Source organism: Ammospiza nelsoni, chromosome 4 (assembly GCF_027579445.1).
Source record: "Ammospiza nelsoni isolate bAmmNel1 chromosome 4, bAmmNel1.pri, whole genome shotgun sequence".
NCBI lineage: Eukaryota > Metazoa > Chordata > Aves > Passeriformes > Passerellidae > Ammospiza > Ammospiza nelsoni.
This window is the reverse complement of record NC_080636.1, coordinates 58,785,897-58,813,266: the sequence shown is the minus strand read 5'-3', so window position 1 is coordinate 58,813,266 and position 27,370 is coordinate 58,785,897. Positions and strand designations below refer to the sequence as shown.

The 27,370-nt window shown below is 40.1% G+C and overlaps 1 protein-coding gene across 2 annotated transcripts in view; it reads left to right on the top strand.

The window, feature by feature from the left end:
- The window catches only part of SNCA (synuclein alpha), a 63,912-nt gene that overhangs the window by 2,287 nt on the left and 34,255 nt on the right, over window positions 1-27,370 (top strand). For both annotated transcript variants that reach the window (XM_059470276.1, XM_059470277.1), the window contains exons 3-4: window positions 4,872-4,913; window positions 12,581-12,726. In XM_059470276.1, coding sequence (XP_059326259.1) covers window positions 4,872-4,913; window positions 12,581-12,726 — 188 coding nt within the window. The remainder of the gene's footprint in view (window positions 1-4,871; window positions 4,914-12,580; window positions 12,727-27,370) is intronic.

Below are 27,370 nucleotides of genomic sequence, written 5' to 3'. Positions count from 1 at the left end.
TGTTGCAAATTCATGGCAAATATTTTCCACCACTTCTCAAGGAAGAGTCTCTGCAGTCAATGAGGTAGGGCAGGTAGACCCCAAGGTAGCAAAGCAGTTGTTAGTGTCTTATTCTAGGCCAAACAAGTCTTGCACAGAGCCTGCGATAAAATTATTTTCAAATCCCTGCGTGGTGCTTTCATGCAGGATAGTCATCTTCATTTAGCAAGTGTTGGGCTTTAGAAGCGTGTCTTGCAAATGCTGTCATGAAAAATTCACAGAAAAACAATCTGCCAAGACTATGAGTAAGTGGTTATTTATAAAAAAATGATTATGGATCTGTTTCTCTTATTCATCAAATAAAACTAGTCTATAAAAGAATGGAGGGGGAAAAGATACCCTTTTCTGTAGGTCATTTCTGTTCTGTTGATTTTGTAGCAGGTCAGTTCTGTAATGGGCACTGTGTGTACTGAGGGAGATGTGCTCACATAACAGAGAGAAGTTAAACAGAGCTGAAAACCAGAGGCATTTCTTTTCAATGAGGGTACTGAGGTCTCTGGTATTCCAGTGCCTTTTTTGGATTCCCTCTTGCAGCCTAGTGCCAGTCTGTAAGAAATTATTTCTGCTCCAGATAGTGTGGACTACTCATTTGGAATATACTTCCCTCCCTTTTAAGCCATAGCAAAGCTCAGTGCTCTTGCCAACAGGGATGGCAGTAATTTTGAACACTAATTGTAGGATGATTCTATTTTAAAATGAGCATCTGCTCATTTTCAAGACCGCAAAATAGATGTTCTTCCACTGTATATTGTGCTTGATGTTGGAATTATTTTCCAGAGGTAGGACTTTGTTTTATTCTGTTTTCTTGTAGTCCTGGCCGTCCTTCTGGGGTCATTGATTTCTTTGTATTAGAAACCTGCATTGTGTGCTAAATTAATCTTTGTTTCTGACCTGTTCTCCGGACCATAATAACATTTGAACCTAGTTGTGTTCCTAAAGGCAACAGATTTCCTGTTGTCTTCAGAAATGCTTTTGCTGAGGTTGAACTTTGGAGGGCAGGCTTGCCATTTTGTGCAAGAACTTTAGTTACTGGGGACTGCAGAGCTATGAGCCATGGTAGGGGCCTGTGTATGTGACTGTGGTAATGGTGGAGGATCCTTCTCCCACCAGGTGTCTCCTTTTCAGGAGGCAAGAGCCTTTGGTTGGAAGCTCTGCCAGCTTGTGCCCAGCTGTGTGCTTGCCCTTACAGGCAGGATGTCTCAACAAGTTCAGATAGGGAAAGGAGGAGCTGGGTGTTTCTCCCTACTTCCCAAGCAGGGGTGTCTCTTCCCCTGTGCAGCATGAGCAGAGGCCAGCGTGGTCAGCTTTGGTTCTGCAGGCTGATAATGACTGCAGTGCCAAAGGTGGTGAAGCCCCTCTATGAGCAGAGGAGAGGAGCAGCACAATTCATTAGAGCTTGTGGAGACTTTTCACTCCCTTTTTCTATAGTTGGGTTTTTAGATTTGAGATTCACAGCCAGATTTTACTGTGAAAGCTGCCTGACATCTTGCAAAAAAAGAACCTAACAACACTGGGCTGAGTGGGACCTGTTAATCATTTTCAGTTTCATAACATTCAGCCTCCAATTGCTGCTGGAGACTTAAGAAGATGCAAAGTTTTTGGTCCAGATCCCCTAGGTGATGTGGCTTCCCACTGAAATCAGTGCAATTCAAGTAAATGTGGAAAGCATCTGGATGTTTCTGCTCTTAACTACCTGGTTCTATTAACAGCTGCTGTTTGGGATGAAATGTGGTCATTGTTGTGGGAATCCATAAAAATCAGAGAACAAATTTTTATTCTTGTTTTGATTTTAGCACTTTTTTGGCACAAAGAAAATTTCTCTTAGCAAAGGGAGGAACTTAGAGCCATGTAGGAGAGCAGTGTATTGGAGGATTAATTCAGGTTTGTTTTTTTTCCTTGTCCATGCTGAACTACTTCCTTCCCTCAGTCCACTGTCTGGCCTCCTTTTAAGTACCCAAGATCCCTTCTATACAGTCTACAATGGTTTTTTAGGCTTTCAAGTATTGGGGTTTTTTTTCCCCTTAAATTTCTCTGCCAATGGGCTTCAGCATTGGCTGACTGAAATGGGTGGTGCTCTAACTCATTCAAGCACTGCATCAGGACCTTTCTTGATGTGAAAAAATGGCCTGGTCATTGTTTAGAAAGAAGGACTAAGGCTCAGCAGTCCTGTGTATGCTGCAGGTATAAAACTGCATCTTTCTGTAGCCTTGAAGAGCTTTTAGTGTGAGGCAGAGAGGAAGTGAGTGACCGTATTTAATCCCCACTCGCTTTGAAACCAGAACTGAGTAAGGAGGATGTCCTCACACACTCCTGGCAATGCAGTGTTCGTGAGGTCTGCTGAGCTTGTGTGTGCTTCCAGGGAGCTGGAGTTTCTACTCAGTTGACTCTTGAGTGCATGTTAAATGTTCAAGAATGGAAGATTCCAGTCTGGTTGTTTTTGTTGTGTCATAAGCTCTCAGAACAAAGGAATAGTTTATTAGCAGCAGCGTGGCTGACTGTTGTTTACTACTCCCTGTGCTGGCATGTGGCCTTAGAGTAGAGCAGAGCAGTCATGACCTATTTGGCAAAGCCATCCAAATTCCTCCACTCTTTTCATAATGGTTCTTATTTTCCTTTGGTAATAGAAAAGCCAGCAGAGTAATTGAGGAACTCAGTGTTGGTCTGGTGGAATAATGGCTTCAGGACTTGGAAGCAAATGTTTTCCTTAAATGTAGATTGCCCCTTCCTCTAATTTGGGTTTATATCTCCCAGTCTGTAACCAGCTCTGACTAAGCAATGTCAGTAGTCTGTTGGTCTCTCAAATAGTCCAGAGATGAGTGTATTTGCAAACTGCTGATACATTCCTTTGTTCTGGCACAGTGATAGCCATGATAATAAATCATGAAGAGACCCTATGGTATTTTTTATAATTGGAAAAAACCCAAAAATTGAGTTGAGTGTTCCCCCTCCCCTCACACAGATGTCTACTACAGCTAGGAAAAGTAGCATTACCATGTACTACTATTGCTTCTTGATTTAGGTTAGAGTCCTGTTCCTTGGTCTTTGTTATCTCTATTCTGATTCCTCTGTTCCTTGTTATACAGGGTACAGTGAGCAAGACTGTTGGTGTTTTGGGAATGCCAGGATGAAAGACAGCTAGTTTATCCTGGAACCAGTGTGGACAACCAGCTTTCCTTCATGGCTAGCCAGAAGTCATCCTACTGAACTCAAGTGTTGTTATTTATAGGCCTTTTCTGGCAGCTCCTAATGTGCTTCTAGATGCTGTTGTAGCTGCCATGGCAGGAGCAGCTTCTTGCATGCAAGTGTGCAGCAGTGGGGCAAGTGCTCTTGTGCTCTAACATATGCTGTAGGCTCTGGAACACCAACCAGCTGGTTGTTTGCCAGTTAATGGAGCTGGCTATACATACCCCGTTCCATATGGGTCTGTGAGCTGAGCTTTTTTAAAAGAAAAGTCCGTCTTCCACTAAAGAGACCAGCATTTCTGTGTGAGTCGTGGTTATAGCAGTGTCGTCTGGGCAAGTAAGAAGTAAGAGTCTGCTTGGAATAGGTGCCTCTGGAGAAGTGTGCATTGCACAGGTCCCCAGCGAATTCTGTCATACCATCCATCCCTTTCTGGCCTTAGGGAACTGGCTGCTTGCTAATTCACAGGTTGCCATGTCTTTAATGTCTTGGCTTGCAAAGAGTCTGTTCAAAAACATGAGCAAGATGTTGACCAGGTCTAACAATGCCTTCAAAAGCATGTGCTTGATATTAAGTATTCCAGTAGACACACTGTAAGCCTGCAGTGGTGTTTAGTTGGTAGAAGTCAGCAGGACCATCATCTGCTTGAATTCCAGGCTGTGCTTTGTTTCTTCAGGTCTCATGGTGGTACAAAATTGAGCACCAAATTCCTAAAACAGATCCTTAGGCATGAACTGTTTACAATGAAACGCTTGAACTCTTGTTCAATGGTAAATATTTTTCAGTGAGAGAAAACCAACTTTTTTTAATGATAAATTTGGAATAAAGAGGGGGAAAAAGACTTCTCAGCTGTTTAACCTCATCATTAGCTAAAGCAACATTTCATTTTACTTGCTGCAGTATTTTTTTCCTTTGTCTTTATCATGGATGATTATTCTACTCTTGCCCGTGGGTAAGAGCCTTTTCAATCTTGTAATCAATCTAATAGTACCAGAACTGCATGGCTAAACTTGCATAAATTTGCACTAGTAGCAAGTGGCACATATTGATGAATGAGCTTATATTGTGTTTCTGTGTTTAACTGTATTGCTGCAAAGAATTTTGGACAAAAAGTTGTTTTTCCCTAATATTTTTCTGCTCATGCATTTTCTTCTGTTATAATTTAAAGTCAGAAGTATAAATTATAATGTCTCAAATACTGAATGACAGCAAAAAAATTGCATTACAAATAAGGCCATTTCTGTGTTGGTAAGAAAAATAAAATGTCATCCTATCTCTGGCAGACTAGGTAAGATGATTAACTAGGAGCCATAAACTCTGTTAATTGCACATTGTTAAGCATCATAGTCCACAGATGGATACTAATGCCTGAAATGTAGCCAAATTATGGAACCTGACAAGGGCAAGTAGAGGGCTGGTAGGGAAAAAGACATCCAGTTATGTTTGAAACAGCAGTATGTGCTAATTAGTTTAAAGAACAGTGTTCTTCACTGATGGCTTTGCCTCTTCCCTTAGACTGAATTTCTTAATAACTTTGGAAGATATTGTGTGCAGTGATATGCAGTCTGCATGTAATCGCTCTTTATCATCTCTGTAGTCTTTATCAACACTTAAGAATATGCCTTTTCAACCTAATATTTTTCTTTGTTTAGGTTCCAGGACCAAGGAAGGAGTTGTTCATGGTGTTACAACAGGTAAGATAATTACCTCTTGATTTCAACTTCTTTGCCTCATGAGATTAACCAGCCATTTAGCTGTTAAAAATTGAGGGGTTTTGAGAGCACTATAATTTATGAAAGATGGAAAAGCATAGGAAAATTGAGAGATCTGGTTGGGTGGAAAGACTGCATGGAAATGCCTTACAGGAAAGAAACAAATTTCAGAGTTTTGATTTGAATTTGTCTCAGTTGTGAGTGTTTTGAATTTTTTTTTAAACTGAATAATCTCTCAGTAGCAAGAGCACTTTCAAACTTGGAATTAAATGCCAGGCATGTATCTTCACAATAGCATTTCTACACCAAGAAAGAGTAAATTTGCATTTTAAATTGATTTGCAGGGATCATTTTAGGTATGAACTGAAACCAGTAACCAATAATTTGTTCTAAGGGGCAAAATGAATGGCAATGTCTTTGATATCTACAGAGTGCAGAAAAGCCTTAGTTGACCATAGGGCATTGAATAAAATGTATAATTTTCTGCTGTAGACTGTGGGAGTTCTGAAGATGTGAAGAGATGGTATGGTCAATAAATTTGTTTTTCCCCTAATAAATTCAGAAACAAATAAGGTAGTAGAAAAGGGTTTCTTTTTCCTCAGTGTGCAGCCAGTCTCTCATTCAGCTCACATGTCAGTGTATCATAGTGCTCACAAGGCAAAGGGTAAACAGTGGTAAGTAAACAAATGTCAGTACTTAATACACAACCCGCATAAATGGTTGAAAAAGAGTATTTCTAGTAACAAAACAGAACAGAATATTGAGGATAGTCCTTCAGAGCTTAGGCTGGGCATGCGTGCTGTTATGAGATTTGAAATCTCAGCTCATTAGACCTCAATTAAGAGAAAATACTCAGAGGGACCATAGCTATGACCAGTAGAGGATTGCAGTAGAATGAGATTTGGGACACCTACATCCAATATCATCAGAGATGTGGGAGCAGCAGCTGACAGCACCAGGAAGCAAGTTAATAGAGGTGATGTTCACCAGGCTCGGATGTGGTGGAATCTAAGTCAAGGGCATTTGCACACTTGTGAAAAATGCTGAAGCACTGGGATTCTAGTGGGCTACCTCAGTGGGGGACTTCTCTTCCTCATCCTGAAAGAAACTACTGATCTCAGATGCTGTGCCTCTCTTTATGTGATGGCAATATATTTAATTAGGCAGGAATTTTCAGTGGGTGAGTAGAATTTTCAATAGGTTTTAAAATACCTTAAATTTTCTTCTGGAAGGTACAAAACAGACTGTAAAGGCAAACATAAGGGGACCACACCTGTTATGTGCTGTGCCTGTGAATGGAAAATTTGGAAAAGTTACTGTTGATTTTAGGCAAAAGAGTAGCTGCTCCTCACACACTTTAGGAAACATGTGACATAAAGTGAGACGCCCAAAACTTGGGAATAATGGGTTCTGTGCTGCAGTTTGCCTCCTTCTGTCCTTTCAAGCTGTTTGAGATGCTTGGCTGTTGCATGAAAAGGGAAAATCAACAGGGAGTGAACAGGTTCAACTGTGGTAGTGAGAAGAGAAGACTTCAGGCAAAATCTAGAGACCACAGCTTGCAAAATGAAACAGTATGGACTCACCAGTGTAAGAACAGAGCAAATGCTTGGACACATTTTAAGAATAAAAAAATAATAGCAAACCTATTAATAGTTCTTCTGGCAAGAAGAGAAAGTAGGTAAAAAGAGACTTGAGGTCACTGTAATGATTCTGTGAGGTGTAACATTAAGACAGAGATGCTAGTGAAGTTGATGTAGAAATCAAATCAATTTAAATCAATGGTGTTGAAGTTGATGTGACAAAAATCCCTTTTAAGTTGCTTGTAAAGACCTGCTTGTCTCTTTTCATATGACTGGGACTTCATAAGCTGTGCTGGTCTTATGATATTAATTCACCAGTGCATCAAGTGAAACCTGAGGTGAAATAAACACTTTATTATGTAAATAAAAATGCTTTGAGAGGTTGGAGACAGATACAAACTAGAATCACAGATCAAAATGAGTGTTCACAGTTTTGCAGTCAGTCTTTTCTTAATGCCCAAGTTCCAAAATCTTGATAGCTTTGCTGTCTTTAAGTAGTCATTTAGGCCTCTATGCTGATGAAATGACTGAGATGACCCATCTTGAGGAGCTAAAAAACCTAATTGCATTCTTAATTCAGTTAATTTCCAAACCCAGAATTACTAGACTGAGGTGTTTCTTGCTTTAAATGTGACTTGATGGTACCAGATTTATTGACATCAAGATACTGTGAAATGAGGATTCCAGGCTGTGATTCACTGGAATATGGTAAGTGTGTTATTTGTCAGGTCACCCTTTATCTAAATTTCTGATAAAAGCAGCTTTGCTTATTGGTTTTATGGGGTGTGTGCCCTGTGTTTAGACTTGACTTCCTGATTGAAAGTGCTCTTGGTCTTTGACTGTAAATGCATGGTTCACCCATCTTACCTATCTCCCAGAAATGAGCAGTATGAAAGATGAAATATTTACAATTCATCTCCAGATAGTCTAAATAAAGCACTATTTGTAAATAAGTCAGGGCAAAAAAAGGCTTTTGATCCTTCAGTCATGTGAGTGAAGACACAGTATTGATAGTAGTAAACCATAGTCAGGTGTTTGGCTTAATTCTTTGTTTATTCAAGTTCATTCTTGTTCTTGACATTCTTAGTCATTGGAATTCCTTAACATTCCTTAGTCATTTAACTCCATCAGGTATCTTACAGAAAATTGCATAAATTAAAGAACCACCATATTTATGGCATCTTTGTGAATGAGTTCTTCAAGTACTTAAGGCAAACTTACTGTTTGAAATAGTTACTCAAAAGTATATTTGGTACAATAGGAGTAAGTTCATCAATTCAGAGAAATTCTGTGGTTTGAACCTACTTTTATTGTTCAAGGGTGAAAGTAACTAGTTATTATTTTGAATTGCTCCAGAGGTTGTACATTGATACTGTATGCTACCCTGTTGTCTGTAATAAGTAGTGCAAAGACAACTTCAATGCTAAGACTTTTTGCACAGTGCTATAGTCAGTATTAGCAATTAAACTCACCCTTGATGTGGTCATTGTGCAGTCCCAGGGTCATTTATTGGAATGGACAGTCTCTGCATAGATAAAAGAAGTAATCAGGCCATAGCACAGCAGAGCTCTGCAGAAGCTGATTTCCTCTGGGTCTCAACACTGTGATGCAGAGCACATATCAATTTTAAAAAGACTTAATGGCTTAAGATCATTAAGCAACCTGGTATTCAGATAAACTTACTAAGTTGGAATCAACCCCCTGCATTCTGAACTGATTTCTTTGTGCACACTTATTCCCCGTTACTACTTAGTGTAAGCAATAAAATAAATGAGATTGGAAATTTATTTTGGTTTTTCTTCTCCTGTTGTGGGGTTTGCAGAGCTCTAGGGTCACCAGGCTGGATCTCATTATCAGTCACTCTGGTAATGATGTTGATGTTTAGTTATCCCTTAGAGACAGCAAAGAAGATTCTCTCCTTACTATGATTACTTTTACCAAACGGTGCTATTTATGTAGTTTGCTCAATTTATCTTCATGGCTCTGATTTCTGAAGCAGTGTGCGAGAGATCTTCCATGGTAACACCTGTGTCAGCTTTCTTTTGCTGTGTCTGTGTGCTGCTTTTGGCTGGGATGGAGGTCATTTTCTTCATGGTACCTGGTATGGGGCTGTTTGGGATTTGTGCTGGAACCAGTGTTGATAACATAGGGAGGTTGTAGTTACTGCTGGGCAGGGCTTACACATCACAGCATTTCCTGCTTCTCACCTCATCCCACCCGTGAGAAGGCTGGGGGTTCACAAGGAACTGGGGGAAGACATGGCCAGGACAGCTGACCCCAGTTGGCCAGAAGGATATTCTGCACCATGTGGCATCATACTGAGCAGTAAAACCATGGGGAAGGTTGGTGGGGGTCATCTGCTTGGGGGCTGGCTGGGCATCAGTTGGTATGTGGTGAGCAGTTTGAATTTGCATCACCTGTGGGATTTAAACCTTTCTTTCTTTCTTTTCCTTTTTATTATAATTTTTATTACTATTATTATTTTATTTCAATTGAACCATACTTATCCCTTGAGTTTTCTTACTTTTACCCTTCCAGTTCTCTTCCTCCCCATCCTGCTGGAGGAAGAAGGGAATGAGCAGCTGTGTGTTGCCTAGTTGCCAGCTGGGGTTAAACCATGGCTGTCTGAAATAGAAGCAGTCTTAAGTACACTGCTTTTATCAGTATCTTACTGTTATGCCAGTAACAGTGTTGGTGGCCTGATTATTTGCTTTTCCATTTGAGTTTGTGTGTTCTAGGCCTTTCCTGGGATAATGTGTTACTGGGAGGAGGAAATGTACTGGAGACAGTGCCTTCTCAAAATCCTGTAGTAGGGGGAACAGCAGCCACTGGATAGTTGCTCTTGGTAGGTGGTTGTACCTGCCATGACAAAACAGTGTAAGAAATGTGGGGCTAATAATGGCACTGAGAATCAGGTGGTTTGTACTGCAGCATCCACAGGGCACTCAGTTCCACTCTGTCTCCTCATATTTTCAGGTGAAGGTGCTTCAAGAGCTTGAGATAATGAAACTAATTGTGCCTGTGACCATCAACGCTGCACAACCATGCTTTATTATTTTATCAGAATGGATGAGTCTGCTCAAAGCCAACCGAGCTCTTGTCAGCATGAGGCCTACTGAATTTGTACATTACATGTTCTGCCATTCCATGTTTTTTTGGAAAGGGAAGTTTTCAAAACAATGTGTGGCACTTCCATACGAAAGAATTTAATAGAATGAAAGGACACTGAATTATAACCTCAAACCCAATGGTTTGGGTTGGAAAAGACCCTAAAGATAATCTGATTCTAACCTCCTTACATGGGCAGAAATACCTTCTGCTAGACCAGGTTACTCATGGCCCCCTGGCCTTGAGCACTTCCAGGGATGGGGCATCCGCAGCTTCTCTGGACAACCTGTTCAGTGCCTCACCACCCTCACAGGAAAGAATTTCTTCTGTATCTAAACCTGTCCTCCTTTAGTTTGAAGTAATCTAGTCGTGCCCTGTCCCAGCGTGATCACAGGATCCTCTCCACCTTTCTTGTGGGGTTTTAGGTACTGGAAGGCCGCAATTAGCATCTCACCCGCTCTGTCTTCATAGCAGGGGCACTCCATCCCTCTGATCATCTTGGTGGTGTCCCTTGGACTCACTCCATCATGTCCATGTTGTTCCTGTGCTGGGACCCCAGAGCTGATGCAGCCCTGCAGGTGGGGTCTCAGCAGAGCAGAGGGGCAGAATCCCCTCCTTTGAACCGCTGGTTGTGCTGCTTTGGATGCACCCCAGCATCTCTCCCAGAAAGAAATAAATAAAAAGCAGTAGTGAAATGTACCCAGAACGTATTTCCTCTTACTTTTTTTAAATTTAAATATTTATTAGAAATTTGGGTTTTGAATCTACTTTTACAACATGCTGCTCAATTTTTTAGAATTCTTTTTGCATCACCTGTGGGCTTTATATGGAACAGCATGAATAAGTTTGTTTCACAACATTACTCAATTTCTTTCTGAAAGACTCCAAGTGTTGTTGTTATCTTATTGTATTTCATATTTCTGGAGTCCCATCTTAAAGTCCATACCTTCTTGCTGGTCCTATTATGCAGCTCCTCTCTGCAGCACAGTTCCTCATGGCTTCCATAGGGGCTCCTCCTGGGCTCTCGACCCAACCCCCTTTTATCCCAGAGCCCTTCATGAGCTACAGCTGCTACCCAACCAAGGATCCCACAGCTGTAGCTCATCCAGAGCAACAGGACCCACCTATCTAATACATAGGACTCTCACTACATATATATATTCACAAGGACTCCTTTATAACAATACATATATTCAGGCCCCTACATCCAAGCACAAGCAGGTCTCAGTAGGCTTTGCAAGATACAGCATGTTATGAGGACACACATCTGAAGGTATATGTTTGCAAGAATCTACTGGAAAGCTTCTTATATAAATTTCATGCATAAAAACCAAAGCTTTTTGTGGTCTGAAGCTGGTAATAATCAAATGGGGCGTCTTACCAGATGTCTTCTTGCACTTGCTAGCATTACATCAAACCTTCCCTGAGGGCAACGTTTGCTTTTCAGCAAAACCCACTTTGGACTATCTTTCCATCCCCCACCCCTTAAAAAAAGCAAGGCTATAGAGTAGTGGATGTATACAAGGAAATTACTCATGAACTTTTAGGTTATTAGCATGTATAATGAGGGAGATATTTGAAACAGACTTTTTCTGTTTCTAATTTCAGACAATGTGTAGTCTGTTGTTCTACTCTATAATGAAAGCTCCTGGTCATAAGAGATAATACTGAATTAGTTACTAACTTTTCCCTTTAAATTAGCTAGAATGAGCATTAAATTATCTGCCTCAGTTTTCAGTCAGCAGATCTTTATAATTTGGGTCTTTAATAAAAAAAATTGTGTTAATCATGTTTAGCTTTCTAGCTTTTTCCTAATTTTTGCTATTGATTATCAGTCATATTAATGCATGCTGCCTGCCCTGTGATATGGACAACTGATACCCTTTATGTAAGGAATTAAAGAAATGTAATTTATCCACAGAAAGTCTAATGTTCATATGTGCTTCCCAAAAAAACCTCAGAAATGGTGGCCTAACTTTGAAACAGAATCCATCTTGTGCTCATAAAGGATGCAGATAAAGCTATGAATACATTTTATGGATCAGATGGGATTTAGCCTGAAGGAAAGTATAGGATTAGTTAGAATGGCAAAGATATATGATAGATGTTTTTGAAAAACATTCCTTTGTTTAGAGGAGTACATGTGTGTTTTGCTAAAAATCTGGGTATGTAACTTGAAGGCATGAAGTCGTTCCATCCCTTTTCTTAGGGCAGTTTCTCTGTAGTTCAAGCTGCTGTCAGAAAGGGCCCTTGGGGATGAATGAGCAGAAAAACACCAGTGATATTCTGAAAGGTAGAATGGCAACTGCTGATGTATATGTAGGCTAAATGAGTTGTTGTTTCCCTGGGGCTTGGAAGTTAGCTATTAATCCAGTTTGCTTTGACATTCAGTCTTTTTATAAATTAGTATATTATGTATCAGCACTGGGGCAAAAATCTCAAGGGGGTCAGATAAAAGGTTGTGTTTGAAATGCTCTGGTTGAGCACTGCTAGATCTACTTTTTAATGAAATACATCTTAGAAAATAAAAAAGGAATAATCAACATTTTTTGAGTCTAATGCAAAAAATCACGTCTTCCATGCCTTGTATCATGCAGTTTGGTGGGCTAATTGGAATGCATTTCCAAACTAGGATATATTATACAGTGAGATGGACATAATAAGAGTACCTAAATAATGACTTTTTTTCCCTGAAGTGCAGTTAGACATGAATGAAAATGTTAGATATCTCTCACATGAAAGAAATTGAGCCTCAGCTAAGACTTATTTTTACCTCTGCTGCTCCAGTATTACCACATGGACAGTTTAATTTCTTAAGCTCCACTTGGGGTACAGAAAGTGTAACTTATGCCTTATGACCTTATGGCTTTCCATGATGCCGGGCTGTCAGTGATAAATTCTCTGGAAAACTTACGGCTCCCAGAGGCATCATCTGTTTTTCCATCTTCTGCTTCTCCTCAGTGGCTGAGAAGACCAAAGAGCAGGTGTCCAATGTTGGGGGAGCTGTGGTGACGGGAGTGACGGCGGTGGCGCAGAAGACGGTGGAAGGAGCAGGGAACATCGCTGCGGCCACTGGCTTGGTGAAGAAGGACCAGTTGGCCAAACAGGTTGGTTAATTTACAGTCTCTTCCAGGTGAAGAAGTGAGCAGTGAGGGGCTCATGAATTGAGAGGCAGATGGGGTGCTTTCTGTGTCTCAGTTGTATGAATACAAGATTGTGTTGTGCCAAACAAACAGCAAAGATGTCTGCTGTTCATAGCTTGTATTTTGAGTGACTTGCAGGGTCTGGGAACTCGAGTAGGATTAGGCATGGGACTTCACTAGTCTGAAGCGTTTTAGTTAATTTGGATCATGGTTTTAAGTGTGATCTAGTGGTGGTTCTGAACTCAGGAGCCTCTAGTGGAGACCAGCTGCTGTGGCATAGCTGTTTAGTTTTGTGGAAATATAGCTGTTTTTCCCAGTAATTTGGGACTGAAAAGCAATCTGCTAGTACTGAAAGGTCAAACAGCAAATCTCAGGTTTAACAGCACAAGTTGTATCCTCTCTAGTTGTAGAGAGTAGGCTTTGTGTACCAATCGCTGACTGGTTAGACACATTGCATCTAAAGTCAAGATCTATCTGGAGAGTCACTGTCTTCCATTACTACAGTGACACTATCTCAAAAACACCTCTGAATAGCCTCAGTTATGCAGATCAACTTTGCTCTAGGTCATCCTATAAAACACTGTAGGTATTTTTAATCATGCCCTGTAGTTAATAGTCTTCCACTGACAGTAGGTGAAAAGTGACCCCAGCTGGCAGGAACAAGGCTTTCCAAAATGTGTGGAGTGGTTTTTTTAAGAGACAAAAATAATTCAGAAGAGACAAATGCCTCCTTCTGTGCTGTTTTTTGTATGAATCTTTGAGACTTAGACAAAAATAGGATTAGGAAGATTATTTAATACTTACACAAAAGTGTGACTGTCATGGAATTGAGCATGAAGTTCTATTGTGTATCTTATTTGCAGTTAGTGTCCAGAAGAGCTGTAAAAATGAATCCTTAAAAACTGGAGTTTTTTTATCCATGTTGAAGTGCAGTCCTGCCTGTCTGACAAATCTTACTGGTGCTTTACTATGGGGAGCAGAAAGGGCTGTTAGATTGTGGTAGGCATTCATTTCACTCTGGTGGATTGTCTGGGAAACATCTCACAAGCAGTTTTATTCTCTTTCAAATCAATATTCCTGAGGGGTTTTTTTAGCCCTCTTTTTTTTTCAGCTATAAGTAACATGGTGCTTTGGATGGGGTCATGGATCTTTGTAAAAGCTGTGTGGGAAGATTTGCAAAATGGAGAATCTAATGACCTGCCAGGGGATACATGAATATAGCATGGTCACAGTAGTCTCTGCTCTTCATTTCTGCTAAAGCTCTTGTGTAGTTTTATGCTGAGAATATTCTTTTCTGTTCACAGCTCTTGAAACTCAGTGTAATAAGGATCATCACTGCTGTAATGCACAATTGCCCCCTTTAGTATTGACCATAACTAATACCTTTTTATCTCTCTCTATAGGGAGAGATCCCTGTAATTATCAAGTATAAAGCAAATGTCTGCTGACTTTCATTTCAATCTCTTCTCTGTATTGTAAAGCTTAAACATAAGTCATGATGGCTGTAACAGAATAAAATCACATCTGTGAAATGAAAGAACATCCATAATATACATGCATATTATTTCTATTAATAACAAATTATTCTGAACTGGTATTTTGTTCTGTAGATATGTAAAATCATTCATTTGAGGCTTGATACTGATATTTTTAGACTGAGATTCTCAGTCATCTATGCAGGATGGCTATGTAGCTGGTGGGTATCTGTGACTTCTCCTGGACTGCCTTGCACCTCTGTCTTTTACTGGTTCTGCAAGGAATGAGTGGCCATTTAGAAAATGGTAATGCCAGCCCTGAGTAACATGTAGTTATTTTAAAACCTGGTGGGTTTGCATTCCTTTGCAGCTTGGAGGTACATGGGATAGCTTTTTCTTGGATTTTCCAGGTAGACTGACAGTTTGGTAGGGCACGAGTGGGCATCCAGAGTAGCAGTGGAACCTCGGAGGAATCAGGGTGAGTCTTTGAGATAACAGAAGGTGCCAACCAGGCATTCAGAGTATCAATGTAACTTTTTTAAATTTATGTCTCCCTGTAAGGTTATGTGTGTTAGTTCTGCTTGCCTGTGGGAAAGCCTGCAGTCTTCTGTGGTGACTGGCATTTTTCTTGTCCTGTGATGGAAGTTGGGTTTTGACTTTCAACTAATTAAACGCTATTTTTTTAAAAAACCTGTGGATACAATGATACTTATGCAGAGGAAATATGTAGAAAATTCCTTCTTAAGAAAAGAATTTTCTTAAAACTCTTTCTTAAGAAGTTTCTCCAAGCTGGCCTAGCGCAGCCTTAAAAGCCGATGTGCTTTGGAGCATGAAGCAGAAGCTGAAGCAGCCAAGTGAGGCCAGGCTGGAGGCTGCTGTGACACCCCCTGTCACCCACCTGCCCTGCAGCTGGTGTGAGCAGGCAGTGTGGAGTGACAGCTGAGACAGTGACAGACAGGGATGGCTGGAGAGTGCCCATCTCAGGCTGCCTGGGGGATTTCTGCTTTGGCAGAAGCTCGCTGCTAATCACAGCCAGGGTAGTGGTGGTTTGTAGGCTCAAATTAATTATGAAAGGCCTAATGTACTGCAAGCAGTATTTTACTGAATCATAAAACATTTATTGTGTGCCTATGTATGTTTCATTTCTGTGTTCTGTGTGTCTTGTAAATGAGTTTTTAAAAAGTATAAACTACTAGTAGTTGCATTTAATGCAGAGATGAACATGCATGTTCTATTTGCAAGTCAGCCTGAATGTATGGATACAAATGGGTAGGGGGTGTAACAGCAACTGAGTGTGTAATGTATAATATTTTGAAAACAAAATATGGATTACAAAGTTTGTTTTCAGATAGTTAATCAGCCAGTTGAAGTTCTTAACCTCACTGAATCCATGTCATTTGGTTCCCTGGCATCTCAAGAATAAACAGTTGCCAACTTCTATGATTTCCATGCTGAGTAATTTTTTTTTTACTGTTCTGGCACCATAATTCCCAGTCAAGCTGAAATGTCAAGGTTCTTTGAGTACCCTGTGGTGCTATAGTCATATGGATTTCATGCGCTCTAAGTTCTGCTAAAGTAAACAGAAAAACAGGTCTTGTCCCTAAGATTTTTGGGTTTTGTATGGATCATGCTTGGTATCTCTGTGTGCTAAATCCTTTTTTTTTAATAGTATCTCTTGATTTAACACATTTGCAATAAATAGCTCTGAAAACACCAAGTTACAGTAGCAGATAACAAGTAGGTAGGCAGTATGCTTCCTTAGGAGGTAATACAACTCATTGGTTTAATTATTAAGCTTTCAGTGAAAAAGCCTGTGTCAAGACTGACAATTTAGGCATTAGGTGTTTTCTTCTATAGAAAATGGGAATTAAGCATGAGCCCTTGCTAATTGCATTTAATGTGAAAATTAAGAGTAAAAGCAATGCAAGTTAGCTCTATCTCCCCTTCCCACCCCCTGCCTTTCCTGGCACTCCTTAGAATTCAAGCAGTGTCATAGCATAAACATTCAGTGCAGTTCAATGCAGAGATCTAGAGTATTTCTTGCCTTACTACTTTTCCTTTCTAAAGCAGCTAATCTTGTGCACCACCAAAAATTTCCACAGACATGATCCTTTGTTCAGTGCCAGGGTGAATGAATCTACTTTGGGGAATCACTATAATCAAATATAAAAATTTGTAGAAGCATTTTTGATTCTTCTTACAGGGAAGCTCCATGAGACATGGTGCATTGCTGAGACATGATGAAACACCTTTTAATTTTGGTGAGAGCAACTCGGTTTTGACTAAGACACCAAACATCACAGTGTACTCCGGTTATCTGTTACTTGTTCATTTGGGAAACCTTACTAGTAGAAGGAATGCAAACCCTGTGAACGTCTCTGAAAATTTGCTTTTCAATGGCAGAAGGAAGGATACTTTTCTGCTTTATTAAGCATCAATTTCTTGAATGTAAGCAATAGCGCTTATTTCAAAGCTATCTGATTTGTTTTGTTGCAAACTGAGATTCCTGTGTGTTCCCAAAGAAGTTTTGATTGCCATCTGTAGTTTAAAAATACCAAAAAAGCTGAATATAAAATCCTGACATTTTGTACTTTACGCTTTGATTTTAAAAATGGAGATGTGTTTAGAAACCCTTCCGTAGCAGTCTTAGGCAGAATTACCTTAGGGATGACTTTTGACTTCTACTTAAGTTATCTTGGATATCAGTTTCCAAAGTCTGAATACCAGCATTAAACTCCCCAACACTGTTTTACCTGCATATGATAAAAATGTCTAGTTTGGTAATTGAAAAGCTTCAACAGGCATTTTCTTGTTTTGTCTTTTTTATCTTTTTGAGATCTATTTGGCATATTTTCTTTGCTACAGTGCTATAATACTGACATGCCACATGGAAAATTCCTGAAACTCGTAAAATTAATTTTAATGTACTTTTTTGTTGTAAATAAAATTCTAGAATTAGGTATAATCATTGCAGAATTTGGGTGTAGGTGAAACAGTGTGTTTTGATAGAATATGAAGGTGTCTTGGTTCTCTGACCACCTTAATGTTCAGTATACTGTGGAGGATGCTTGGCTTATTGAAGGATCACCATTCCCCATCTTTCCCCCATCTATAGGTTAGTCAAGTAATTTTGAAAAGCTTGGCTAAAAACACAAAGGAATAGCTGTGGAGAAAAGACATCCAATTTCTTTTTTCAGAAAAAGAATTAGAGTTTTTTCACCTTTGCCTTCCATTTTTTACTGTTTGCTAGATGTGTCCCAAAAGGCAAACAGGCCCCAATGAAAAGCAGGATGGTAAGTGCAAGTTGCATGAGGCTGAAACTGTTGTTCTTTAGTTGGAGCAAGCAGATCTCCCAGAGCATTCAGTATGAGCAAAACATCAAGCCTTGATTTAAGCAAGGAAACTTCAGTAAGGTTTTGATGTGCCAGATACAGAAATGGCCTCCACCAATTAACTTCTGGAGTTAAATATTTTCTGTAGAAAAAATTTTCCAGAAAAATATTTTCTGTAGAGCAAGCAGGCTTTAGAGGGGTACAGCATCTAATTGCCCTCCTCAACTACTCCTTACCCTGTGTGGACCTAGTAAAGGTTACAGCAGAGAATGGATAAGTTTGTTTGAATATATTAAATAACCTAGTTTCCTAGCAGGCCTTGTAGGTCTGACCCTTTATGCCTGAGGCAAGCAGTGCCACTTTGTCTTGTGCAGTGTAGAGAGATGGACTTTCTAGGCATTCAGGGCGGGCCTCACCTTTGTTCTGGTGTGACACTCCTGCCTGGCGTGTGGGAGCATTTACAGCAACAGTTTGGAAGCATAAAATGTTTTGGGTTGGAAGGGGCTTTTAAGATCATCTAGTTCCAAACTTCAGGCCACAAGCAGGGACACCTTCCCCTATTGAGGTGGCTCCATGCTCTATCAACCTGGCCCTGCAAGCTCGCATAGTGTGATTTCTGGTGGGATAACTAGCACACAATAGTCTTCTCAAGGAAACCAAAGTGGTTTAGAAGATTTCTAGGAGAAGACCTGCTCAGGTAGTCACAGCTGAACTTGATCTCTAATTTCTATTTGAATCATCATGTGCAGAGCATATAGTCTGGGGTAGGATTTCCTCTTCCCTTATAGTTTTATTTTTGATCTATGCGTAATGTATGAGTGGCTGCTGCAAAACAAAGAGAATACTTAGCAGCTGTTAGCGGTGTTTGCTTTTTTAATGTCTCTAGATTGATTGAGAGTGGAAGAATGGGGGATAAATTTCCCATTAGGGGATCCACACTGCTCAGGAGCTGATTCACAGAGGACCCTCTTAAGAGAAAGCCTTTGTTAGCTGTTTCTTTAAGTTCTTGAAGGAAGTGGAACTGTCAGTGAGCCAGCATAACTCTTTGGTTGTAGCATAGCTGGACTGATTTATTTTGGTAGAGCTTTTCTTACTGCTCTCAGAATTAATGATGGAGTGTTATACTAAAATATCTATAAGAAATTCATTGTATAAAGCTAATGCATATTCTAGAAACAGCAAACTCTGATTTGTTATGAATCATAAGGCACCCTTAGGCAGGTGATATTAAAGTTTCAAACCTGCTTTATGTACTTAGTCCAATCTCCTCCTCATGGCAGCACATGTATTTTTTTGATGGCAAAGCTCATGACTCATCTAGGTTGTACAGAGGTATGAATGGCAGTAGACCTGTGAAATTGTGTTGCAATCCAGTATGAATTGTGAGTGTTGAAATGCAAGTGGCTTTGATTTAGTGATTGGAATTTATTTTGGAAGCACATGACAGTTGCAGTTGAGGCCACTCAATGCAGTTTCATTAATGCAGTTCTGTTTTCTCTTGGTGTTTCCACATGGGCAAGCCTCCATATGTGGCTTAGTATATGTTGATACTGCCTAATGGCACAGTAAAGAGCAGTGTGGAGTGTGTGAAGCAGACTCCAATGTTTACAGGAAATTTTATTTGATGAAATGTGCTAATGATGCCCACGGAAAATATGCTGATTAAAAGGAAGGGTACAGAAGTCACAAAGCCAGCAAGGAGATAAAATTATTTTCTTCTGCCTTTCTTTTGCTTTATAAGATTTTTCTTACCTTTCACTTCCTTCTTGGCAGGTATGTGCACATTCTGGTAGAACTTCTGGATGTGAGCAGATTAATTTTATGTCACTTTTAACACCTCTGTTTGAATTATTTAAAATTAGGCTGGGCAATATAGAAATAAATGTGCACAGAAAATAACAATACTTGGGGTGGAAAAAGCAGAAAGTGGAAGATAGGTGACTGTAGATAGAAGTGCTAGAGTTTTTGTGTTTGTTGAAGTGCTGGTAGAACTTTAATATCAACTTATGCTTGACCTCCCTGGTTGGCAGATAAAATAGTTTTCTTACTGTGGGGCATGTTGCCAGTTTTTTTCTCAGAAGGCAAAGTAGTATTTGAAGGAAAGCCATGTTTTCTCTGTCAAAGCATTTCCATATCTGTGACCTAAGCAGAACTTGAGGAAAGAAAACTCGTAAGGTGTTATCAAAATATCCTGGAGGTTATTGCTCTTCATTAATTCAGGAGCAAATGTCAGTATAATATAAAGGTCTTGGAGTTTTCCTGGTTTCCTAATGGCTTCCATGCTGTGAGAACATTTTAGTGCAGGCTGATATTCAGGGTCTACCTGCTGCCTGGACTGCTTCTGACCGTAATTCCTAATTATCTGTGAGAGATTTGGTTAAGGAGCTTTTGGGTGGCATCATATCATACTTTGTTTTCTAGCAATTGCTTACCTCAGGTTTATCTTTGGCTGTGGAGAAATTAAGTGCCCCCATCTTAATCTGAATATACCTGTCTCCCTTGGTTTTCAAGAAGATTTGTTTGTCAGCTGATAGAAGGGTAAACACATCCTCCACTAGGAGTTGTTCATGTCTAATGAGAAACTATTTGTAAAGTCTTCAAATAGAGCACAAATTTTAATTTCTTGTTCTTCAATTTATGAGAGAGAAGCAAAAGACATTCCCCATCCTTTACCAGGAGTCTGCCTTTTGGATTTATTGTAAGGACTTGCTTGTCTGCAGTCTGCTCTGTTTCCTTCCTCCTCTTTACTCTGGTCTCCCTTCCACCTCCCATAGCCTTCATCTCCTGTTTCCAGGTAACTTACCTATGGCCATTGCATTGTGGAATTCTCTCAGGCTGACTATGGAACCAGTTCCATTTTGTAATGTCCCAGTTTTTCCTATTATCCATCTATGGAATTTCATGCAGTACACAAAGAAATTTTTTTCCTGTTCTAAATAGTTGCCAATCCTATGCTAAATACTCAGGAAGGTGCTACTTGGTGAGAGGAATACTTCTGAGTTCATTTGGGGATGATATATGTTCATGCCAGTTCTTCCTGTTCTTGCCCACTTCGTGTGGAAGATTCAGCAGTTTCAGATGGGACATAGTTTCATGTAGCTCATGATAGCTGGGCAAATTGTAAAGTGGCAATTTAGGGTAAGGGTTTTACAAGCTTAAAGCTGTCTGCTTAGCATATTCTGCCATGTTTCAGTGCTTCTTTGCTCTGCTGGCCAAGGAGGAGTGGGTAAGCCTTGGAAGGTAAGAAGCTTAAATGTGATTCATTCTGTGCCTATCTGGGAGTCATTGTCTCCAGAGGATTTGTGATGGTAGCTGGTTCCTGATGTTGTAAAAGCCAAGGTACTGCAGCTGGCAGGTTTTTTTAGCTAGCAGTGGAAGTTTATGGTGCTGAAATGACATTTTGGCAAAGCACTGCAATGTGTGTTTATGTCTGCCAGTCTGTTCAGCAGAGCACTGCAGCAGGATGTTTAATAGGCATGAGTAGCAAATTGGGGTCTTGGATTGCTGTGATGATGAGGGTTGTATAAACTTCAAGAACTGAAATGTGGAATAAATACCTCTCTGTGGAGAGATGAATCTGTATTTTCAGAATGTCAATCCAGTGTCATCTCCCTCCTGAAGAAATCCTGTAGGTTAAGAGGGAGAGGGAGGATGAAAGTAAGGTGGGATGCTTTATTGGGACTACCTAATTAATGGCAGTGCTGTTACTGTTACAGAAGAAAGGAAGCTTATATCATCAGAGTACTGGTGATAATTAGCAAATATTAGTGTAATATGATATACACTAATTTGTGACTATTTTAACCACTGATAGAACTTCTTAAATAATCTGTGGAGTAATTAACAAAAGCTTGGACAGAGCTTCCAGATGTCTGGGACTTTTTTTGAAGCTCTAGGACACAATGAAAGAGATGATCCATCTTTCCTACAGTAAACTGTCATTAAACTCTGGCTATTAGCTGCTTTCAGCTGTGTTAATTTATTTGCTAGAGGAGGTTAAGTGGCCTGGATAAGGATGATTTGTAATAATTTTTCATTTTTTAAGTACTTGTCTCAGAGTATTTCAAAAGCTTCCATGATATATCTGGACACTGGAATTTGTTACTGGACAAAGCTACATTGAGTGTCTCAGAAATGTATCTGAACTTTTAGATTGGAAACATTTTTTTTTGCCAGTGGCTTATCTAATGCAAAATATTCCCTATGAGGAAGCTGGAGGTGTAAGCTGCTGAAGTTGTCCTTCAAAAAACCATGCTTTTTGCAAGACTGAAGCAGGCAGAAAGCCTGATTCTGAAGGGCAATATGTCCAATCAATATTGGACATATTGATTGCCCTCTAAACTTTTGGTGTTAGCTTTCAGAGCTATTTCCTTTTGCTTTATTAGCACATGCCCTGGAGGTTTGCCAGACTTGGGTCAGAAAAGTCAAAATCAAGCTCAAAATGAGGAGATGCAGCCAGTGTAGAACTACTTTTACCCTGCTTGGTGGGTTAGCTATGAACAGAAAGAGGAGCTGTCTGTAATTGCTTTTCCTTCAGAAGCACATAAAGCAAGATTTGTGCCTCTGAAGCAGCCTAATTCCTCTGTCCCACCTCCCACTACCTCCTGTGTAGAAGGGGAATCACCTAGAGCAGCTGACCCTACCAGTATTATGTCAGCCATGCATATCTCTTCTCCGGGGCTGTGGGATGAAGCAAAGGCTCTGGGCTTCTTTGGCTGACCTCTGCTGTACCTTTTAATTGTGTAATGTAGGTCTTTCTTCCTGTGCTCCTATATGTAAGGACGATATGTGGATTTTTTTTTTCCTTCCTAATTCCCTGTGATGGTTTTAAGGCCCAAAGGGTTCACTGTGGTCTAAACGAACATGAATTGCCTTGGAGTGGTGTGAAAAATTCAGTTAAGGTGTCAGGTTATGTGTCAGTCACAAGAAATCTCTATTTATCCATAGAGACAGTATTTCTAACAGGGAATGTCCATTCAAGATGAAGAAGGCAAGAAGCAGTGGTTCAAACAAGTGATCTTGTCTGAAGAAAATTGTTTTTACAGCTTGGAATGCAAAATGTGCTGGGGAAGGAAATGACAAGGGCAATTGAGCTGGGTTACAGTGCACTTTTAAGATTTGCAGCTTCTCTTGATTTTTGTGTGAGCCTTCAGGAAGAGGCTGGAAGCTGTAAAACCTGTTGGCATCTCTGGTGTTGGGAGCTCACTGTGAGCTTCTGATTGCTTCTAATTTGAAGTGTTTTTAATTACTAAGCTAATAATCTGTAATAAGTTAATACTTTAAAGGTATTGAAATGTGTGGTTTAATTACAAGCGTGTATGCAGTTGCTGGCCTGTTTGGTAGAATTTATATCCATAATGCAGTTTAAAGATGATAATGTGTGCATGAAACACTTATACTTTGCCTAATGAATATACTTATGTCAATTAGAAATAATATTACTCTGGTGGCATCAAACACTTCAGTTCATTACATAACAACCAGCGTATCTTAGCCCTGTAAGGACTGCACTCAGAGATGCTTGTTTAACCCCTGTCTGACTTAGCTAATAGTTCATATGGTTGATCTGAACAAATGATTCTGTTCAAATTCCTGATAGCATCACTTTTAATGGCTGGGTCATTTTTAATTGTATGCACCTGAGGATCTTAAAAGTCCCTCAAGATAGAACTGATTGAGTTCAGACATACTGTATGCAAATTGTTTTGTAGAGAAAGGTCAGAGATCAAATAGAGCTGGAGGCTGAATTAATTTCCCTCTCTGGAGAAAATGATTCTAACAGGTCAGGAGTCAAGTCACTGGCTTGGCACAGATCTTCAGATGGAAGAAAGATTTCCTCCCCTCTCCTCATCCCCACAATGGTCCTGGAGTTGTTTCTGAAGTGTGTTTGTTGTATTTGATGATGCTGGACCAATGCATTTAGCAGCTGCACTGTCTTCCTTGTCCACAGCACAGAGACAGGCTTTGACTGTATATTTGCATAGCAAAAGTTTAAAAGGGGAAGGCAGGTGGGATTAGAGATGACTGTTGTGATAGAATGCAGTGCAGGGTTGTCAGACCCACAGGTGGACGATGGAAGCTTTTATTGGAGCCTTATGTCAGGTGTTACCTTTTGTTAGTGTGGAATTTATAAAATAGCTTCTTGAAATGAGGGTACATTTTTTTAATCACCGTCCTTCTCAATAAATTCCTTGTGTTTACTTTAAAAAAAAAAAAAAAACCAAGTAATAGTTATTCCAGGATCTTTGAAGGAGGGCATGTGTTCCCATACAGCTGACCTGGTGTCTGAGCCAGAGTGGTGAGCTTGCTTTTTCACAGTCACCAGCATAATGTTTCCTCTGGGGCCTATTTATGGAAGGGGTGGTGTACTCATCATTCACAGGGAAGGTAACAGATTTAGCAGTGCCTCTTTCCACCTCCTACACACCATCAATGAGATGGAGTTTTTAAGTCTTAGCTGTCTCTGTACATTTTTCCCTGAGCTACATTTCGGATGTACGCTTTATAATGTGGCTGGTTGGACTGCTGTACATGCCAGCTGTTGTCCAAACTGAGAAACAGGGGAGGCTGGGAGAAGTAATGAAACCACTTTGGAAAGCAAAGCTTACACCTTGCTTTGAAATCTGTTTGTAAACATCTTGATGACAGTTAAGATGAGTAGTAGTAGATTTGCTTGTTCTTTTTTTCTGTTCCTTAGATCAGCTCTATGCTTCTAGACTGTAAGTGGTACATGATGGGAAGGGAAGCCTTTGCAGGCCTCCTGAAGGAGAATCAGAGTTGGGAATTCATCCTAGTGTGCAGGCTACTTGAAGAGAATGTGGAGACCTCTTGGTTGTATTCAAAATAAAATGGATGACCATAGCTGGTCAAGGTGTCAGGTTAATGCGTTCCACAAAGACTTAAGGACATTGAGTTGCTTCAAGTTTTCTCTGTTTATCTTGGATTTTAAAGTTGGCTTAAGAAAACAGTAACTGATTTGATGGGGACAGATGGCAAACCCAACCTTTCTCTGTATCCCCTAGTTAGCAAAAGTCTATTTGTGGAATCAGAGCCAGTGGTGGGGATGAGCTGGGTTCAGGAAGAATGGAAAGACTGGGTAGGGTCTCATGATTAGGGAATGAATGGGAGGAGAATAGTGACCATATATGAGAGAAGGTAGTTCTTGATTGCCCTTGTATCCAAGCACCATGAGGCAACCTCTGATCCTGTTTCATGAGGATATGGGACACTGGCACAGAACTCATTCTCCAGAATCTTTCTGCCTCTGGGAACACAGAAGGGCTCAAACTGTGATATGGGATGTGCAATGGATTCCACCTTTGTCTTTTACCCAGATTTTGCTAGCAAAATAGTGGCTGGGAAGTTGAGCTACCCTGGAACTTCAATATTTCAGCCTGATGTTTTGCCTTTTTGGTGAACATTGAATAAACCTGAATCTCTTGGGAAGATTAAGTTGTGTTTTAGATTTTTTTTAAATAACATCTGTCCTAATGTGGGTCCCTTTGATAATTGCCAGAAAACTTATTTGTAGCTGAGCTTTGTAAAGGCTGACTGCTTTTGAATATCTAGCCTAGCATCTAAAATTGGAGTAGTTTGGAGAAGCAGGGTGTTTGAGTGGTTGTTTTACAGGGACATAGGTTCAGCAAAGATTTTAAATTATCTGAAAGGGTCTGTATAAGGTCCATATCATGTCCTTACCTTCAGTGCCTGAGCTGTGTGCAAACAATCACATCCACCCAAGTTTAGATTGAATGCTGATATCTCACTAGCTCACCTAATTAATACCCCTTGCCCCAAGGAGAAGGAAACTTATCAGATTCTGAGGATCTTGAATTTGGATGGGTTTGCATGTGTGAAAGAAGGAAAAAGGGAATTCTCCAAGATAATTAAGTTTAAGAAAAATCTACAGCTATGTGCTTTGTGTTTATTGATTATCCACATTAAAAACAAAACCAGAATACTTTCTAAACTTTCCAGTGAGTTAAAATCTGTCCAATGAGTTCTATAATCTGTTAAAATCTGGGCCTTAGTCCATCTGTCCTACAAGAACTCTTGTGACCTGTAGAGGAGCCCTATCCTTTTGGTTTCTGTTGGGTGCAGAGTGTTTGACCAGCTGTTTAATCAGTCCAGTACAACATCATATTGCTCTACCACAGAATCATGGAATTACTTGGGTTGGAAGAGACCTTAAAGATTGTCTTCTTCCAACCCCCCAACCATTATCTTCCCTGTTCTTTTGCCCTGATCTCTGCAGCATTGTTACTATGGAGGTAACAATGACTGCTGTGTATTGATAGACACCAGGGTAGCAAGGGGAGTGACTCTCCATCATTGGCAGTGATACTGGCACTTAAGGAAAGTGCTAACTGTTTCAACAAAGCATAAAGAATTTACTCAGAATGTTTCTTTTGTGCACTTCTTGCCCTGATCTCCCAGGTAGACTGGTAAGAGATCAGAACTGGATGGGTGCTTTCCTGCTTTTCTTGCAAATCATCAAGGTGCAAGTCAAGGTAGGCTTTTTATTGGCCGAATGCTCAGCTTCATTTTTGTAAATCTATCCAAGGTTACTTTGCTTGTCCATGCGTGAACAGGTACAAGACTTATACACAGTGTCTATGCAGGCAAAATTGAGTATATGGCTTGGATAGATATATCTTTAGTAAAATATGGCAATGATACAGCAGAAATAAGAGCTCAAGTTGACTTTTAGTGTTTTCTTTACATTTAGTTGAGTGTATCTGGCATTCAAAGAGAGAAACAAACCTGTCATAGCATTTACCAAACATTTTTCGAAGAAAGAAAACTTGAAATCATTGTGTTTTTTTGTTTTGACATGAACTGTCGACTACTTGCAAAAAAAAAGGCATTTCAATGTAGCTGTTAAAATCATGACTGTGTTTCAAACTACTGTATGTAGCATATTTATGAAGAGCTTTTGTGTTGCAGTATCTCACCTGATATAGCCCTTATTGTAAGACCATCACATGATTGTGACAGCTGTTCTGCATTGGATTTTTTGTGATTTTTTAAAATCTTTTCTGGAGGAGAGGCAGGAATTTGCCTGGCTCATCCCCAGACATGTGGCTTGTCTTTCAGAACACCCAGCTAGCTGTTGATTGCCCTTTATTAGAACACACTGTGCTTTCACAAAACAGCATTCTGCATGTGGCCATCATTTGAGACTGATTTGAGAAGTGGGGGCAAAGAAGTACAGAAATACAATTTCTCTTTGCCTAAGAGGAGCTATCTTCGTTGCAGTGAGGCATTGCATGAAGTTCCTACCCTCATTTGCTTTGGATGAGTAGCTAACAGAAGCTTGGGAGGCCTGCTAGTAGGACCCAAGCTATGCAAGTGTCTTGGTTTGAGCAGACAGGTGTCTGCTAAGGAAGGCAGGAGCCTTCCCTGAACTGGAAAATGTAACTCCCCTCCTTCTGAACTGTTATAATTTTGAAATTAAGGGGAGCTCTCAGGCAAAGATATGGGAGCAGGAATAACAGTCCTTTATTAGGGAAGAAAATGAAAATAAAATAAACAATGCAGTAATACAAAACAACGCTTACAGAGTAAGAATACAGCCTGATACCCTGTGGGTCAGGGTGTTGACAGCAGTCCAATTGGAATGGTGGCTGCAATCCTGAAGTGACAGATGTGGTTCTGTTGAAGCAGTGATCCTGTAGAAGGGTGGAGGCTTTTTCTGAAGATCCAGTGGTGTTGTAGATGGGCCTGGTCTTCCTCTGGGAATCCAGTGGAAAATGCTGTCCTGGTGTCCTAACATCTCAGATTGTATCCAGTTAGGAATGC